The 16,268-nt window shown below is 39.6% G+C and overlaps 1 protein-coding gene across 1 annotated transcript in view; it reads right to left on the bottom strand.

Annotated features, from left to right (window-relative positions):
- Positions 1-4,002, bottom strand: part of C4H1orf162 (chromosome 4 C1orf162 homolog) — a 10,020-nt gene extending 6,018 nt beyond the window's left edge. Inside the window, exons 1-2 of the mRNA XM_044675517.1 lie at positions 3,939-4,002; positions 3,143-3,187 (exon numbers count right to left, since the gene is read on the bottom strand). Coding sequence (XP_044531452.1) covers positions 3,143-3,187; positions 3,939-4,002 — 109 coding nt within the window. The remainder of the gene's footprint in view (positions 1-3,142; positions 3,188-3,938) is intronic.
- Between the last annotated feature and the right edge of the window lie 12,266 nt (positions 4,003-16,268).

Here is a 16,268-nt window from a genome sequence, read left to right as displayed (position 1 = left end):
CACATGCTCTCTCTCTCTCTCTCTCTCTCTCTCTCTCTCTCTGTCTCTCCCCTCTTCTCCTCTCCTCCTCTTTCTCCTCTTCTTCTCTATCTCCATCTCTTTTCACCCCTTTTGCCCCTACCCCCATAATTACTTTATATTTACTCAGTGTATATTCTGTATAGATTTCTCTAAGTACTTATTGTTTCTCCTCAGTAGAATGTAAGGTTTTGACAGTCGGAGACTACTTCATTTTTATCTTTGTATTCCCTTCGTATTATCTTTGTAGTGTAATNCTGTGTCTCTCTTTCCCCTCTTCTCCTCTCCTCCTCTTTCTCCTCTTCTTCTCTCTCCTCTATCTCCATCTCTTTTCACCCCTTTTGCCCCTACCCCCACAATTACTTTATATTTACTCAGTGTATATTCTGTATAGATTTCTCTAAGTACTTATTGTTTCTCCTCAGTAGAATGTAAGGTTTTGACAGTCGGAGACTACTTCATTTTTATCTTTGTATTCCCTTCGTATTATCTTTGTAGTGTAATGTTTGTCCCAGAGGAGGTGCTCAAAAATGCTTGTTAAATTGAATTGAAAGTAGTCAAGTTTCAATTATCTTCAGTAACAGATTAGAATATTATGGATAATCCAGAAAGAACATAAATTTATCATTTAAAATGCACATTTTTTGGTTGTGGAGGACAATAGATACACATTCCTTTTTTCAAAAATTAATTTCACTTTCTCCCCAATTAGATGTATAAACAGCTTCCAACATTTAAAAAAGAATTTGAAGTCTTGAATTCTCTTCTCTCCCTACCCCAAACCCCATACTGCCAGGCTGAGACGGGAAGCAATCCGATATAGTTTCACATTTGCTTTCGTATAAAACATTTTTTCCATCTTAATCCTTTTATGGAAGTAAACCTAAACAAAAAAATTTAAGAAAGAGCAAAAAGTTTGCTTTAGTCTGGGTTCTAAGCTTTAGGTTCTTTGTGCAGCTGCCTTCAGAGCTAGCTCTGGGGGATCTTTCTGCTTTCAGTCCCTCCAAGCTAGTATGATGTAGAGACATGTGTTTAATACTCTCCTGGCCTGTGTTCTGGTTCATTTATTTTTAAAATATTTTCCCATGGTTACACGATTCATTTTTCTCTCCCTCTCCTCTTCACTCTCCCCTCTCAGAGCTGACAAGCAATTCCACTGGGTTATAGACGTGGTATCACTTGATACCTATTTCCCTTTTATTCATTTTTGTAATAGAGTAATCTTTTAAAAAGCAAACCCCCATCTTTTCCACCTTGGAACTATGTCCAGGGTCCTTTGCTTACCTGTGGCCACAAGCACTGGTAGGTGCTAATGTTCCTCCTTACCTTGAGATCCCAGACTTGAACCTGGATCTACATAGGGGCAATGTGACAAGGACTTCTGTACCCACAGCCAGCAAAGGGACCCCTGTAATCCAACCCACCCCCCATTTATCATCTGTGACTGAGAGCTCCAAAAGGCTTTGATACTCATTCAGCCATCCCCAGGGACTTGCTGAGATGGGGCCTGCCTTGGTGTGCTACTTTGCTCTCTGCTTAGATCATTCATACTAGCCTTCTAAGTTGTTTTGGGCTAAAAAATGGCTTCACTCCATCTTTTTGTGGGTTATGGTGCTCCAGAATTCATTTTGAGGCATTATATCATAGTTTTTTGGAGAGTAATTTGACAGAGCAGGTGGGTCTGTATACCTTCTCTGCCATCTTGTCTCCATGTGTATTTTTTTTTAATTCTCACCTTCTGTCTTAGAACCAATACTATGTATTGGTTCTAAGGCAGAAGAACAGTAAGGGCTAGGCAATGGGGGTTAAGTGACTTGCCCAGGGTCACACAACTGGGAAGTATCTGAGGCCAGGTTTGAACCCAGGACTTCCCATCTCTGGGTCTGACTATCCACTGAGCCCCCTAGTTGCCCACCATGTGTATTCTTAATAAGATTTTACTTAGGCTAATAATAAAATAGAACATAAATAATAATAAAAAAGTGACCTTCCTAAATCTACTGAAGATCTAAATCAGGACTGAGTTCAGATGTGAAAATACCCAGTATTGATTCTAAGACACGGTAAGGGTTTTTTAAAAAAATCATGGGAGGTTAGAGAGGGAAGCTAAAAACAAAAAAACAAAAAACCTAGATGGTCTAAATAACCCCTTAATTTTATAGACAATGAAATTGGTGATGTTGTGAGCTCACAGGATCGTAGATTTGAAGATGGAAGGGACCTCAGAGGCCATCTAGTCCAACCCACTTGTTTTTACAGTCATAGAAACTGAGGAAACTCATGGAGACTTGGGGAAAGGAGAGACAGATGTGAAGTAATATGACCGAGTTTACACAACCAGTAAGTGACTGGGGCCAGGATTCACACCGAGGTTGTCTTGAGAAATGGAATAGTCTCTAAGCACCGAGGCTGGGCTCCTTGTCACCACATCCCACTTCAACTTCTAGCTTGTCCGAAGTTTCTACTAGACTAGGGAGTCCTTACATTCTTGTGTCAAGGACTTCTTCGGCAGCCCATCGAAGCTCGTGGTCCACACAGAAATACTCGGGATAATGTATTTAAATATATAAAAATATAATTACAAAAGAAACCTTTTGAAATAGTAAGATATTAAAAAAAACTAGACAGATTGCTTATTCCCATCATTTTCTATAATTTTTATCCTTGACCTACTGAGAAATGAAGTCACAGGACACATCCTTTCCCAAAGATAAAGTTCCTGTTTAGTAGACAGGAAAGTCGCACACCATGAGAACCACTGGATAATAAGGGAAGAAGATAGAGCAGAGTGCAAGAGGGAAGATGCCTATCCTGAAGATATTCTAGTAAGAATTCACTAGAAAATCTGTGACTTTAGGCAGTCTACGCATGACCTACCTACACCCAAAGTCCCCTCTAACCATCACATACTTGAGAGCCAGAAATATACCCAATTCACAGACCAAGGATGATATCCTTCCCATTTCCCTGTTTTCCCACCATAATGAAACCCTATTTTCACAGATGTGATAATTCATGGTTTCTCATTTTGTTACATGAGCATCGTTCCCAGTGACCATAGCAATATGAGGCTCGGGCTAAGGGCTGGCAGAAGAGGGTATTGGGCTTCATATCCAGATCTTACCAGTGCTCATCGGTTTTGGAATACCTGATCCCATTCTTTGTTCCTCTGAGGCAAAAAAAAAAAAAAAAAAAAAAAAAAAAAAAAAAAAAAAAAAAAAAAAGTTAAAAGTGTGGCAAGTAGAGATTGTCCGAGTGCAAGAATCATAGAATCGAGGGGCAACTAGGTGACTCCGAGCCAGGTCCAGAGCCAGGAGGTCCTGAGTTCAAATATGGCCCCAAACACTTCCTAATTGTGTGACCCTGGGCAAGTCACTTAACCCCTATTACCTAGCTTTTACCACTCCTGCCTTGGAACCAATACACAGGACTGATTTTAGATGGAAGGTAAAGGTTAAAAAATCATAGAATCAAATCTTTGGAGAGCTGAAAGAAACCTTAAAGAACATGTAGCCCAACTCCCTCCTTTTGCAGATGAGATATTGAAGAGCAGTGACTTCTCCAAGATCATATAGCTATTAGATTTGCAACTTCAATATTATCCCAGAATACTTTCTCTTATTCACTCCACATATCCAAACCATTGCCAAATCTTGTCATTTTTTCCCTCTACATTTTAATGTATATATCCCCAAATCTAGACCCTTGTCACCACTCATGGATTCCTTTCTCCATTTCAAATCCATCTTCAACACAGCTACCGGTGATTTTCCCAAAGTACTGGTGTGACCATGTCACTACCTCCCCCAATTCCCTACTCAATAAATTTCAATGGCTCCCTATTACCTCTAGGATCAAAGATAAATTCCACTGTTTGGTATTTAAGACTCTTTACAACCTACAACCTGGCCCCTTCCTACTTTTGCAAACATGTAACACTTTATTCCCTGCTCTGGATTCTGTGGCCCAGCCATACTGGCTCATTGCCGTTTCCCCCAAACCACACAAGTCTCTGCAAAGGTTATTACTCTTCTTCCTTCCCTATGACTTTGAGAATCCTTGGATTTCCTTTAAGACTCAGTCCACGGGCTACCTTCTTTGGTGAATTTGCCAGCTGCAAGGGCCTCCCCGTTGGGGGCTTTCATTTACTCAGTTTCTTTTTATGTATAGATTTATGTGTTGTCTCTCCTTTCAGAAGGCAAGCTCCGTAAAGGCAGGGGACCGGTTTTCCTATTGCTTTGTGTTCCTCCTAGCACTTAGCAGAGTGTCTGGCACCTAGCAGGTGATTAATACATGCTTGTTGATTCATTGATTGGTTTAACATTGTCCCTGGGAGATAATATTAAAGCCACTGAAGTAAATCATTCTCCAAACTCATAAAAGGAAAAAGCCACACAGAGCCCCAGGGAGCTTGTTTCTTATTTATGCACACAGAGAAAAGGAGACGATTGAAAATTAATTTAAAAACCCAAACATTTGGCAAAACCAAAGCTTGGATGAAGTGGACATAGATCTTAAAAACAATTTTGGTTTGACTAATCTTGGAGTACTTAAGCCATACAAATTTCACCCTTGGGTTCACCCAACCATCTAAAGATCAGCTCTTCCTCAGAACCATACCAAAGCAAACCAAAAAGCACACATAATAACCAGGCGAGACTTTACCATTTAAATGAACAAAAAAGTCACCTAGCCAATGGATGGCTTCTTTGGGGGGACAATTTCTTTTAGACTAACAAAGAAGTGTGAAAAAAGTTTACCTTAGAAGCAAAACTCCAGCAAGATGCCTGAGAGTCAGAATGCCTGTCGTACCAGCTTCCTTTTTAGGCACTGGGCTCATTTGTTTAGCAGTGATGAAATACAGCCTCCTCTTCCCCCTCAACTGCAAAGCTCTCACACATGTTCACTGTCAAACTTCCTCTTACAAGCAACTGGGAGGGTGCTGTCAGAAAGCTTTGTTTCATAAGCAGAGCTGGTTACTACACCATTTTGGTCCTTCAATGTTTCCAATAGTCACAGGAATGGAAAAGAATTTTAAAAAGCACCATTTTATTCTTCAGTCAAATATTCATTGAATGACTAAGCATTGAGAAGACCCCTGAGGTTTGGGGACAAATGACCCTAGTTTTGATCCTATCTCTGCCATTTATTCTTTTTTTTTTTTTTTTATTTTAAACCCTTAACTTCTGTGTATTGGCTTCTAGGCAGAAGAGTGGTAAGGGTAGGCAATGGGGGTCAAGTGACTTGCCCAGGGTCACACAGCTGGGAAGTGTCTGAGGCCAGATTTGAACCTAGGATCTCTTGTCTCTAGGCCTGGCTCTCAATCCACTGAGCTACCCAGCTGCCCCTCTGCCATTTATTCTTAGTGTGACTTTGGGAAAATTGTTTCTTCTCAATGCCTCAGTTTCCTCATCTACAAAATGTGAGCCTTGGACTAGGCACTTTCTTTTTCTTTTTTTAACCCTTACTTTCTGTCTTATCAGTTCTAAGAAAAGCAGCAAGAGCTAAGCAATCAGGTTTAAGTGACTTGCCCAGTAAGTATCTGAGGTCAGATTTGAACCCAGCTCCTCCTGAATCCAAGCCTGCCTCTCCATCTACTGTGTCATCTAGCTGCTCCATACAAAGCAATTTCTAATGCGCCTTCTCCATCTCTAAATCGACAAACTGATGACCCTGCTTCGTTTTCAGCATCTAACCAAGGGATACAGAAACAAGGCATAGCCTCAGCTCTGAGGGTACTCGAGAGCTAATTCAATTTAATTCAAAAAAGCATTTATTAAATCCTTGTGCATAGGCACTGGTGATTCACAGACAAGGTAAATCTAGTCCTTGTCTTCAACTCTACTGAAAGGAAGGAAAACACCATAGCCACAGATGAGTTAGTACAAAAGACACAAAAAGCAGGAAAAGGTAAGGTCTTTGAGAGAGGGAACTGTTTTTATTTTTGTCCCTATCCCCATGTGTCGGGAGCTATTAAGAGAAATTAGAATCTCAAGTAGATATTTTTATCTGGACCCCCTCAAAAGATCAATACAGACCGGCAGAGCCGTGTATTTATCTTTCCGCCCTATCTAATACGGGACGAGACAGGTGTGGGCTATCTAAGATAAAAATCTGAGATTCCTCTTTTGATTCCTTTCATAATTCTCACCTTCCTTCAAAATACATTATAGTCTTATTGAAAAAGCTTTGGGCTCTCAGCACTCCAGCAGGAGAGGGGCTAACTCTGTTCCTCTTTGCCCAAGAACACAGATGGCTGGTAGGGCCAAGGCCAAACACTTGGCAAGGCATTTTGCCCAGAATTAAAGTAAAATAATGAGGCTCAAAAAATTTAATACCATCAAGGCTGAGAAACTGACGGGGCTTTCCAACCTAATGGAGATGTCCCAGGCTCCACTTAAAGATAACACATGTAGTTGATAGTTTAGCATAGGTTTTTGTCTACGCCTTGGAGGCTTCTAAGGGTTTTGTTTTGACTATACTAAAAATCTTGCTCTCTGTAACTGTGGGAAACTTTCTTGGCTTTTTGGGGAAAGGGATCTTTAATTTCCTTTATAATAAAGTGGCTACTTCAGTATTTCTTGAAGTACAATGAGCTAACAAGCTGTGCTTCCAGTCTTTCATTCTTTGCATCCAACAACCACCCAGGCCACTCAGATTAGTCTCTGGTTATAGAGTATCGATCTCTATCCCCATGCCCTCTCCTAGTGCCCAGCACATAGATGTGTGTTGGGGGGGAATTATTAAAGACTGTGGAGGACTGAAGAGGCCTGGGAGTAAACCAGGGATTCCAGGAGGGCAGGATTAGAGGATGGGGATCAACGAGGGCTCCTCTATACACAGTCTCCGGCACATAATTATTTGTTAATACATGAAAGAGGGGAGGATATGAGAAGTGCGAGCATCTCCCATGTAGAGATGGCCTCCTCAAGGGCATGGAGGCAGCAGAGGCAGCAAGCAGGCCAGCTTTGTTTTAAGAATTTTAAATTGACATCTTTGTTCACTTTCCAATATATCCTGTTCCTCATTCTCTGTCAGCAAGCCATCTCTTTTAATAAGGAATAAAAGCAAATAATAGAATTAAAAGCATTTCAGCAAAACTAATGATTACACTGAAGTAAATCTGACAGTGTCAATGTCCTACATCCATAGACCCCATTTATGTAAAGAAGAGAGGAAGGTAGTTCTCGTCTCTTTTGCCGAGTCATTCTTAGTCATCATGACAACAAGGGTTTTGTTTATCATTCTTTCCATTTACAAAGTTGTAGTTGTGTCTATTGTTTCCCTAGTTTTAATTAATTCTGTATCAGTTCATATAACTCTACCCATTCTTCTCTGAATTCCTCACACTCATCGTTATGATACAGTAATAATTCTTTGCATTTGTGTATAATTTATTTATCCATTCTCTATATACTTTATTTCCAGCTCTTTGCTATCATAAAAAAGTACTATGCAGGCCTAGAGGTGGAAGGTCTTAGGTTCAAATCTGGCCTCAGACACTTCCTAGCTGTGTGACCCTGGGCAAGTCACTTGACCCCCATTGCCTAGCCCTTACAGTTCTTCTGCCTTGGAACCAATACATAGTATTGATTCTAATACAGAAGGTAAGGGTTTAAAAAAATGTACTAAGATGAATATGGAATATGGGACCTTCTTGTCTTTGCTGTCCCTGGGTTGAAGAATGCAGATATTTTAGTCACTTTTTAGTATAATTTCAAATTGCTTTCCAGAATATGGTATATGTGAGGGCGAGAAATGTGAGATCAGTCTTGAAAGGCAGATGGGAATCAAATTATGAAGGCCTATTGTGGTGGGAGTCTTTCCCCCAACCCACCCATTAAATATAAACTAATTTTTCCTTAAAACAAATTTGCATTTAAATTAAAAAAATTAATTTGCCCAATGTAAAAATCACGTAACCAACAAGATGGTGGACAAACATTTTCTCCAAACCTCATTGTTTCCAAAACCCTCCAAAAAAGACTTATTCACGTTTTTAAAAATTATTTTTAAATATTTTTCCATGGTTACGTGATACATGTTGTCTCCCATCCCTCTTCCCTCCCCTCTTCCAGAGCTGATAAGCAATTGCATTGGGTTATACATGTGTTATCACTTGATACCTATTTTCATATTATTTATTTTTGTAAGAGAGTCATCTTTTAAAACCAAAACCCCAAATCATAAACCCATGTAAACAAGAGATAAATTGTATGTTTTCTTCTGTATTTCTACTCCCACAGTTCTTTCTTATAAGCCCCTCAGGGTTGTCCTGGATCCTTGCATTGCTTTTAGTAGCAAAGTTGATTACATTTGATTGTTCCACAATGTTTCTGATTCTGTGTACAATGTTCTAGTTCTGCTCATTTCACTCTGTATCAGTTCATGGAGGTTCTTCCAGTTCATATGGAAATCCTCCATTTTATCATTCCTTACAGCATAATATTGTTTTCTATCACTATCATATACCAACAATTTGTTCAGTCATATCCCAATTGAGGGACACCTCATTTTCCAATTTTTTTTTGCCACCACAAAGAACGTGACTATGAATTTGGTACAGTCCTTTTTTTATTATCTCTTTGGAGTACTGACCTGATGGTGGTATAGCTGGATTAAAGGGCATGAATTTAGGCACATTTAGAACACAGCTGAAACTACAAGAAAAGAAAAAAAGAAATCCAACTAGGTAGTAGCCTTATGAATTAACTTGGAAGAAAGCTAAGCTCACTTAGTACCTGTCTCCCACTAGCTTCCCTATTCAGATGGGGCCCTCAAAATGACCCACAGGCTTGTGTTTTGGGACCCACCCAGGGATGCTCTTCTCATTAAGGAGATTCTGCTAGAACATCCCAGCCCCCTGCCTTTCCCCAAATGATCTACAACTAACAAAAGGCATTTACTCTACCTTGCCCCTAAAAGAGGATAAGGGATGGAGGTAGAGGGGTGAATATGACTTCCTTTGGCCTAGGTTGCTCCTAGGTTAGGGATTCTCAAGACTCTACACATTGCCTGTCTGGAGGTTCTGTCTAGAACGCCAAATTCCACAAATAGTAGCAGAAACTTAATTCAGCCAAATAAGGAACAAGAACCAGGAATGGGACTGGGAAGGGGGTCCGATGTGAGCTCTACATCAGGTCTGAAATAAATCTAAATAGAGGTAAGTCTAACATCCCAGAAGATGCTTAGGGTATGTGCCCAAAATGCCCAAAATGAGAGCAGTCCAGGCCAGGGGTATACCCACCATCAATGAATCAGACACTAAATGCCTACTGTGTGCCAGGCATTGTGCTGACTGTTGGGGACACTGAGGCAAAGGACAGTCTCTGCCCTTAAGGAACTTATAATTTAATAGGGAATACAATATACAAATGTATACAAAGAAAGCTCTACACAGGATAAGTAGGAAATCGCAGAAGGAAGGCACTGGAATTAGCAGGGGCTGGGACTTAAAAGGAAGCCAGAGTAGTCAGCAGACAGAATGGAGGAGAGGAGAAAGAATATTCCTGACATAAGGAACAGCTGCAGATAATGACCAGAGCAGAGAGAATTGGAATGTCTTCTTCATGGAATACCCAAGAAGCCGAGTCAACTGTATCAATATATCAGGGAGGAAGGTGTCAGAGTAAAGGTAGAAGGGGGCAGGTTATGAAGGACTAAATGCTAAACAGAGCATTTTCTATTTGGTTTTAGAGGCAATAGGAAGCCACTGGAGTTTATTGACTAAGAGAGAGTGGCATGGTGGGATGTGCACTTTAGGAAAATCATTTTAGTGAACATTGGATAGATTGGAGTGGGGAGAGACTTGAAATTGGTAGAGCCACCAGCAGACTATTCCAGGAATCAAGAGGAGAAGCGATGAGGGCTTGCACTAGATCGGGGGGCAATGTCAGAGGAGAGATGTAGAAAAGGTGAAATCGAGAGGTTGTGGCAATAGCTTGGATGTGGTGGGGTGGGTTTATAGATAGTGAGGAATCCAGTCTGCCTCCAAGTTGTGAGACTGGGGGGTGACAGGACAGTGGTGGGAGAAGATATTGAGGGAAGGAATTCTTCTTTGGCCATGTTGTATTTAAGATGTCTCCTGGACACTCAGTTTGAGATGTCTGAAAGCAAATGAAGAGGTAAGATTGGAGGTCAGCAGAGAAATAGGTATAGGATAGATTTAAGAACTATCTGCAAAGAGATGGTAATTAAATGTATCAAATGGGAAAGAGTCAGAAAGAGAAGGATAGAAGAGAGGAATTTTTTCTCACATCAAGTCTAAGTTTGCCTCTTTGCATTTTCCAACCACTCGTTTGTTCCTGGTTTTGCCCTCAGAGTTAAACAGCAAGTTTAATTCCCGTTCTAGCTAGGTAGTGTTCTAGCAAATAAATGACTGTCTAAACCAGTGATGGGCAAACTACAGCCCGAGGTTCAGATGCAGCCCCCTGAAATGCTCTATCTGGCCATCCAACACTATCCCTAATCTGACGAATACAATGAGTAGAATACAATACAATGAAACTTGGAGAGAGTTGCCTTAGAAACAGACAGACAAGCATTTCCTTTCCTTTGGCCCCCTCTGTAAAAAGGTTGCCCATCACTGGCTAAACTGTTAAACTGTTAGGGTAAATGATAAATACCTCTGTGGGTTAACTAACAGAATAACAAAACAGCGACAGACACCTCCAAGGTGGTTTGGTAAGGAGAGGAATGGGGAAATGGAAGAGAGAGGGAAAACCCGCCAGGTGAAGCTGCTGGGGTTATCTCGGTGGGTTCTTATTGTCAAGATGGCAGGTTTGTCTGGGAAAGGAGAAGAACAAGGAAGTTCTGTATAAAAAGGGTTTTTTAATAACAAACTAGGATAGGGAGTGAAGGGAAGTAGGGGAAAACTACCACTTAGGTCTGAAGGTAACTGTCGGGGAACGGAGGGATGGTGATAACTACTCTGAACACTTAAATCTACCAGCAGACTGCCTAGGGCAAGGGCTGGCCTAGGGGAAGGGTATCTCACGAAACTGTCCTTGGCTGCTCTCTAGAAGTCTCTGGTCCCAGGAAACTCAGATTAAACAGCAAAATATAATCCAAGTGGGAAATCAGGGAGGTGGGATTATCTGTGTGTCCACCAGCACAGATAAAAATCCTGTATCTTGTCTCAACCTGAAACTTCACTGTTCTTGATTGAAGATCTTATATTCAGGTTCAAGGAGCAACTCCAAAGTACTGAGATCCCAAATACCACATAGGCTCACCCAGGTAGCTGCTTACAAAACCAACAACTGCCAACTCCAGAGTCACTGTGTGAAAGTTTCTCCTCTGGAAGGGTTCCAAGTTTGGAATTCCAAGCTCTTGCCAGCTTGCCAGCTAAATCTACTTTCTGCTAACTAAATCTCTAATCTATATTTTCTCTAGAACAGTAGGTAGCACAATAGAGAGCTGGGTCTGGAGTCAGGCAGACCTGGGTTCAAATGCAGCCTTCCATACTTCCAGGTTCAAATTTGGCCTCAGACACTTCCTACGTGTGTGACCCTGGGCAAGTCACTTAACCTCCATTACCTAGTCTTTACTACTCTTCTGCCTTGGAACCAATATACAGTATTGATTCTAAGATGGAAAGTAAGGTTTAAAAAAAAAAAGTAGTTCAGACTTGATACTTTAGAAACTTTAATTACATGATGAAGAACACAAAGATTAAAGAAGGAATAAGTAGAATATGAATCAAAGGATAAAAGTTCAGAAAAGATAGGAAAGGGAATGAAGAGAGCAAGGTAAAAAAATTCCTTCTTAGAAAAAACTAACAAAAGCAAAGGAAAGGAGAGGAGTGGGAGATTTTGAACTAATTACTAAAGGGAAAAGTGTATATGGGGGGAGAATTAGATAACTAAAGACCAATATCAATAAGTAGATCTATGAAACAGGGAAAGGTTTAACAAATGGGATGAGGGTGGTGAATGGGGAAGAGAACCTATGGGAATAGGGTTACATCAAAGTAGATTAGGCAAAACTAATCCAAGGGACAAAATGCTGACAAAAAAAAGGAAGCCAAGAAAAAGTCTAATTTTTTAAAAAAAACCAAGCAATACTAGAGACACAAACGGAAAAAAAACATAAAACTTAACTCATAATTTTAACTATGAAAGTATCCAACAATCTCATAAAAGGAAAATACGACTGATTGAATAAGAAAATAAAACCCCACGATCTCTTGTTTACAAGAAACATATCTGGAAAAACAAAAACATACATAGAATAAAAGGTTGGAACAAAATGGTCTATACATTAGATATAATCAAAAAAGCAGGAAGAGCAATCGTGCTCTAAAATAAAGCAAAAATGAAAATTCATGATCTAGATAGAAATAAGCATGGAAATTACATCATGCTTACAACAAACCATTGACGATTAATAGCAGTATTGAACTTATATGGTCAGAACATCTAAAATTCCTAAAAAATTAATTCAATTGTGAGATATGACTTGATTGGTTCAGAGAAATAGAACCTCAGAACATTGATGTAGTTTTCTACTTTCATGAGAACAAAACAGTCAGGAGGACATGAAGGGCTAGAGCTCCTCCCTATGGTTTGTGATCACAGACCAACAGCATGAATCATCCTGGGAAACTGTGTTCAAATGAATCTCAATGCTTTATCCTGGATGAACTTCCCTCCCAAATTATGACTATCCCCTTCACTATAATAGCTAAGTGAATTTTAATTTTACAAAAACTGTTAGATGATTTACAAATGTCTAGTTTCCACCCCATGACAGCTTTAAATGCCAGAGGACTTTGTTTCCTAGAGATAATATTTGAGAAGAGAAGGTCTGAAAAAAAAAACATAGTAATTGTTTAAACATTGGTATATATTAGATGTGTTGTAGGAGTTGAGAGGAGGAGATACTGTATTGAATCTCTCTGTTAAGAAAAGCTTATTTGAGCTAGTTCTTGAAGAACAGATAGGATTTAAATTAGAGGAGAAAGGAGATGTTAAAATTAAATTTTTCTATAAGACTGCATCTTAATTTTATAATTATTTAGTAAATAGCAAAAAGGAAGCCAGAGAAGGAAAAGCACAAGCTGAGTGGCCTGTGAGTGGTAATTGGGTGGCAGTTAGTGGAGATGGCTAGAAATTCTCCTTGGATGATAGCTGTGAAGGCTGGAACAGAAGCAGAAATCCTTGGCCGGGTACAGGTACTCCCAGGATACTTGTGCTTGTCCACTAGTTGGTGGTAGTTGGTCATCAGCAATTAGTGATGGTAATGGAGAAGATAGAATGATCCACAGTGATTTCTCTCCTCTATGATGGCTATAGAGGGTGAGCTAGAAGCTAGTCCAGTGGCCTAGAAGGACATTGCTATTCCCAAAGCTCTTGGGTATTTGGGCTATCTCCATTAGGGTCAGAGGGAAGATGGTGGTCAGGGTGATGGTGGTGACTGGATTCACTCAGCACATACACTGACTCCCTTCTCTTTCCTATGATCTCTTGCTACTTTAATGTGATAATTCTGCTGTGCTCTGGTCATTAAAGAAGGCCTTTGATAAGCTAGAGTGTCCAGAAGAGGACAACTAGAAGAGCGAAAGGGCTTATGTCCAGAGGAATTGGAGAAAGGGTCTTGGGAGTGGGTGGTGGGGAATGAAAACCATCTTCAAGGATTTGAAGAGTTGCCACATCAGTCATTAATTGGTAAGTACCTACTATGTGCCAAGAACTATACTAAGTTCTGGGGATATAAAAAGAGGCAGAAAACAATCCCTGTTCTCAAGGAGCTTATAATCTAATAAGGGAGACAACATGCAAACAAATATATACAAAGTAATCTCTGCACAGACGATGGGAAGAAAAATGGGAAGCAGTTAATGGAGGGAAAACAATAATTAAGAAGGACTGGACAAGTCTTTTAGTAAAAGACTGGATTTTAGTTGAGACTTAAAGGAAGCCAAGGAGGTCAATAGTCAGAGTGGAGGAAGGAAAGCCTTCCAGAGAAAATACCCAGAGATAAGAGATGGAGTGTCTTATTTGTCAACTGCCTAGAAATCAACATCACTGGATCTAAGAGTGCCTGTTGAGACACTGTAAGAAGCTTGTGTAAGGTTGTGTAACCTGTATAAACTGTGTAAAAAACCTGGAAAGCTAGGAGGGGGCTAATTTATGAAGGGCTTCAATGTCAAACAGAACATTTTGTGTTTGATCTTGGGGGCAACAGGGAGCCCCTGGAGTTTATTGAGTGGGAGGGAAGGAGAAGGTGACAGTCATTTTAGTGGCTGAATGAAGGATGGACTTGGAGTGAGAAAGACTTGAGGCACACAGATTTGCCAGCAGCTATTGCAATAGTATAGACATAAAGTAATGAGAACCTGTACCAGGATGATGGTCTTGAGGTGACAAGGATTTGGCAAAGGGTATCTGAGGGGATTTGAATGTAAGTCTTTGATTCCAAGTCTAGCACTGTGTCAGAACACTACGATAGAAATATCAAACACGACCAGTAGGCAATGCAGCCCAAACCAGATTAAAATTCAGTTAGGAGATGTTTAATAGAATAAAAATAAAATAAAAGAGATAATGTTAACATATGGTTTTCAAAGTCAATATATGTCCTTTTTTCAGTCATTTCAGTTGTGTCTGACTCTTCCTGACTCTATTTGGGATTTTTTTTTTTGCAAAGATATTAGAGTGGCTTAGAAGTAAGGAAAACTGCACTGGCATATTAGACCAAAGGGTAAAATTGAAATTGACAGAACCCATTGATTGATCACCTTCTTAAAGAGATCCCAAAATGAAAACTCCCAGGAATATCATAGCCAAATTCCAGAGCTCTCAGGTCAAAGAGAAAATATTTCAAGCAGCCAGAAATAATTCAAATATTGTAGAACCATAGTCAGGATCACACAAGATTTGGTGGCTTCTATATTAGAGCAGTGGAGTACTTGAAATACGATATTCTGCAAGGCAAAGGAACTTGGATTACAATCAAGAAAAACCTACCTAGCAAAACCGATTATAATCCTTAAGGGGAAAAAATATTTAGTGAAACAGAACTTTCAAGCACTCCTGATGAGAAGACCAGAACTGAATAGAAAATCTGAAATTCAAAAGCTCGAGAGAAGCTTAAAAAAGTAAACATGAAAAAGTAATCATATTACTCAAAGTTAAACTCTTTATATTCCTATATGAGAAGATGACACATAAAATAACTCCTAAGAACATCATTTTTAAGGCAATTAGGAGGAATCTTCATAGACAAAAGGCAACAACATGACTCAGTTATGTTGGATGATCTCCAAAACAAACAAAAACAACCCCAAGAATTGAAAAGGAGGAATGCACTGGGATAAGGGAGAAAGCAGAAGTATAATGGGGAAAATTTTCTCACAAAGAAGAGGAACATAAGGAAGAGTTTTTGTAGAGGAAGGGAAAATGGGCAACACTTGAACCTCATTCTCATCAGAATTGGTTCAAAGAAGTAAAAACATATATATATACATATATATGTATATATATATACACACACACACATTCAGGTGTGTATAGAAATTTATCTTCCCAAGTAGGGGGAAAGGGATGTGGAGTGGGGTGGGAGATTATTAAGAGGGCAGATTAAGGGAGAAAGTGATCAGAAGAAAGACTTTTGAGAAGGGAAAGGAGAGAGAGAGAGAGAGAGAGAGAGAGAGAGAGAGAGAGAGAGAGAGAGAGAGAGAGAGAGAGAGAGAGAGAGAGAGAGAGAGAGAGAAAGAATAAAGAAAAGAAAATGAGATGGAGGGAAATATAGAGTTAATAATCATAATTGTGAATGTGAATGGGATGAACTCACCCCTAAAATGGAAGCAGGTAACAGAATGGATTAGAAATTAGAATCCAACAGTATGTGGTTTACAAGAAACACATTTAAAACAGAAAGACATGGAATTAAAATGAAGAGCTGGAGCAGAATCTAATACACTTCAGCTGAAGTAAAAAAGGCAGCCATAGCAAGTATGATCTGTAAGTTAAATTTTGCAAGGATTTGCAAGAAGCCATGCCTTGCAAAACTTAACTTACAGATCTCAGACAAAACAAAGGCAAAAATAGGTCTAATAAAATAAAGGAAACTACATTTTGCTAAAAGGTATCATAGAAGTTATAGATAATTTTTACAGCAAGTTTATCTGCTTCTGTATTCTCAAATATGTTGGGAATTGAGTCAATTTTATTAAAAATAAAATAAAAGCTGATGTGGTTGTACAAGTAGGGAAGAATGAGAAATTATGCTTTTAAGTAGAGTTTTGA

The sequence above is a fragment of the Gracilinanus agilis genome, chromosome 4 (assembly GCF_016433145.1).
Source record: "Gracilinanus agilis isolate LMUSP501 chromosome 4, AgileGrace, whole genome shotgun sequence".
Classification (NCBI taxonomy): domain Eukaryota; kingdom Metazoa; phylum Chordata; class Mammalia; order Didelphimorphia; family Didelphidae; genus Gracilinanus; species Gracilinanus agilis.
The sequence above is the reverse complement of the archived record's forward strand: the minus strand, read 5'-3'. Positions and strand labels throughout refer to the sequence as shown.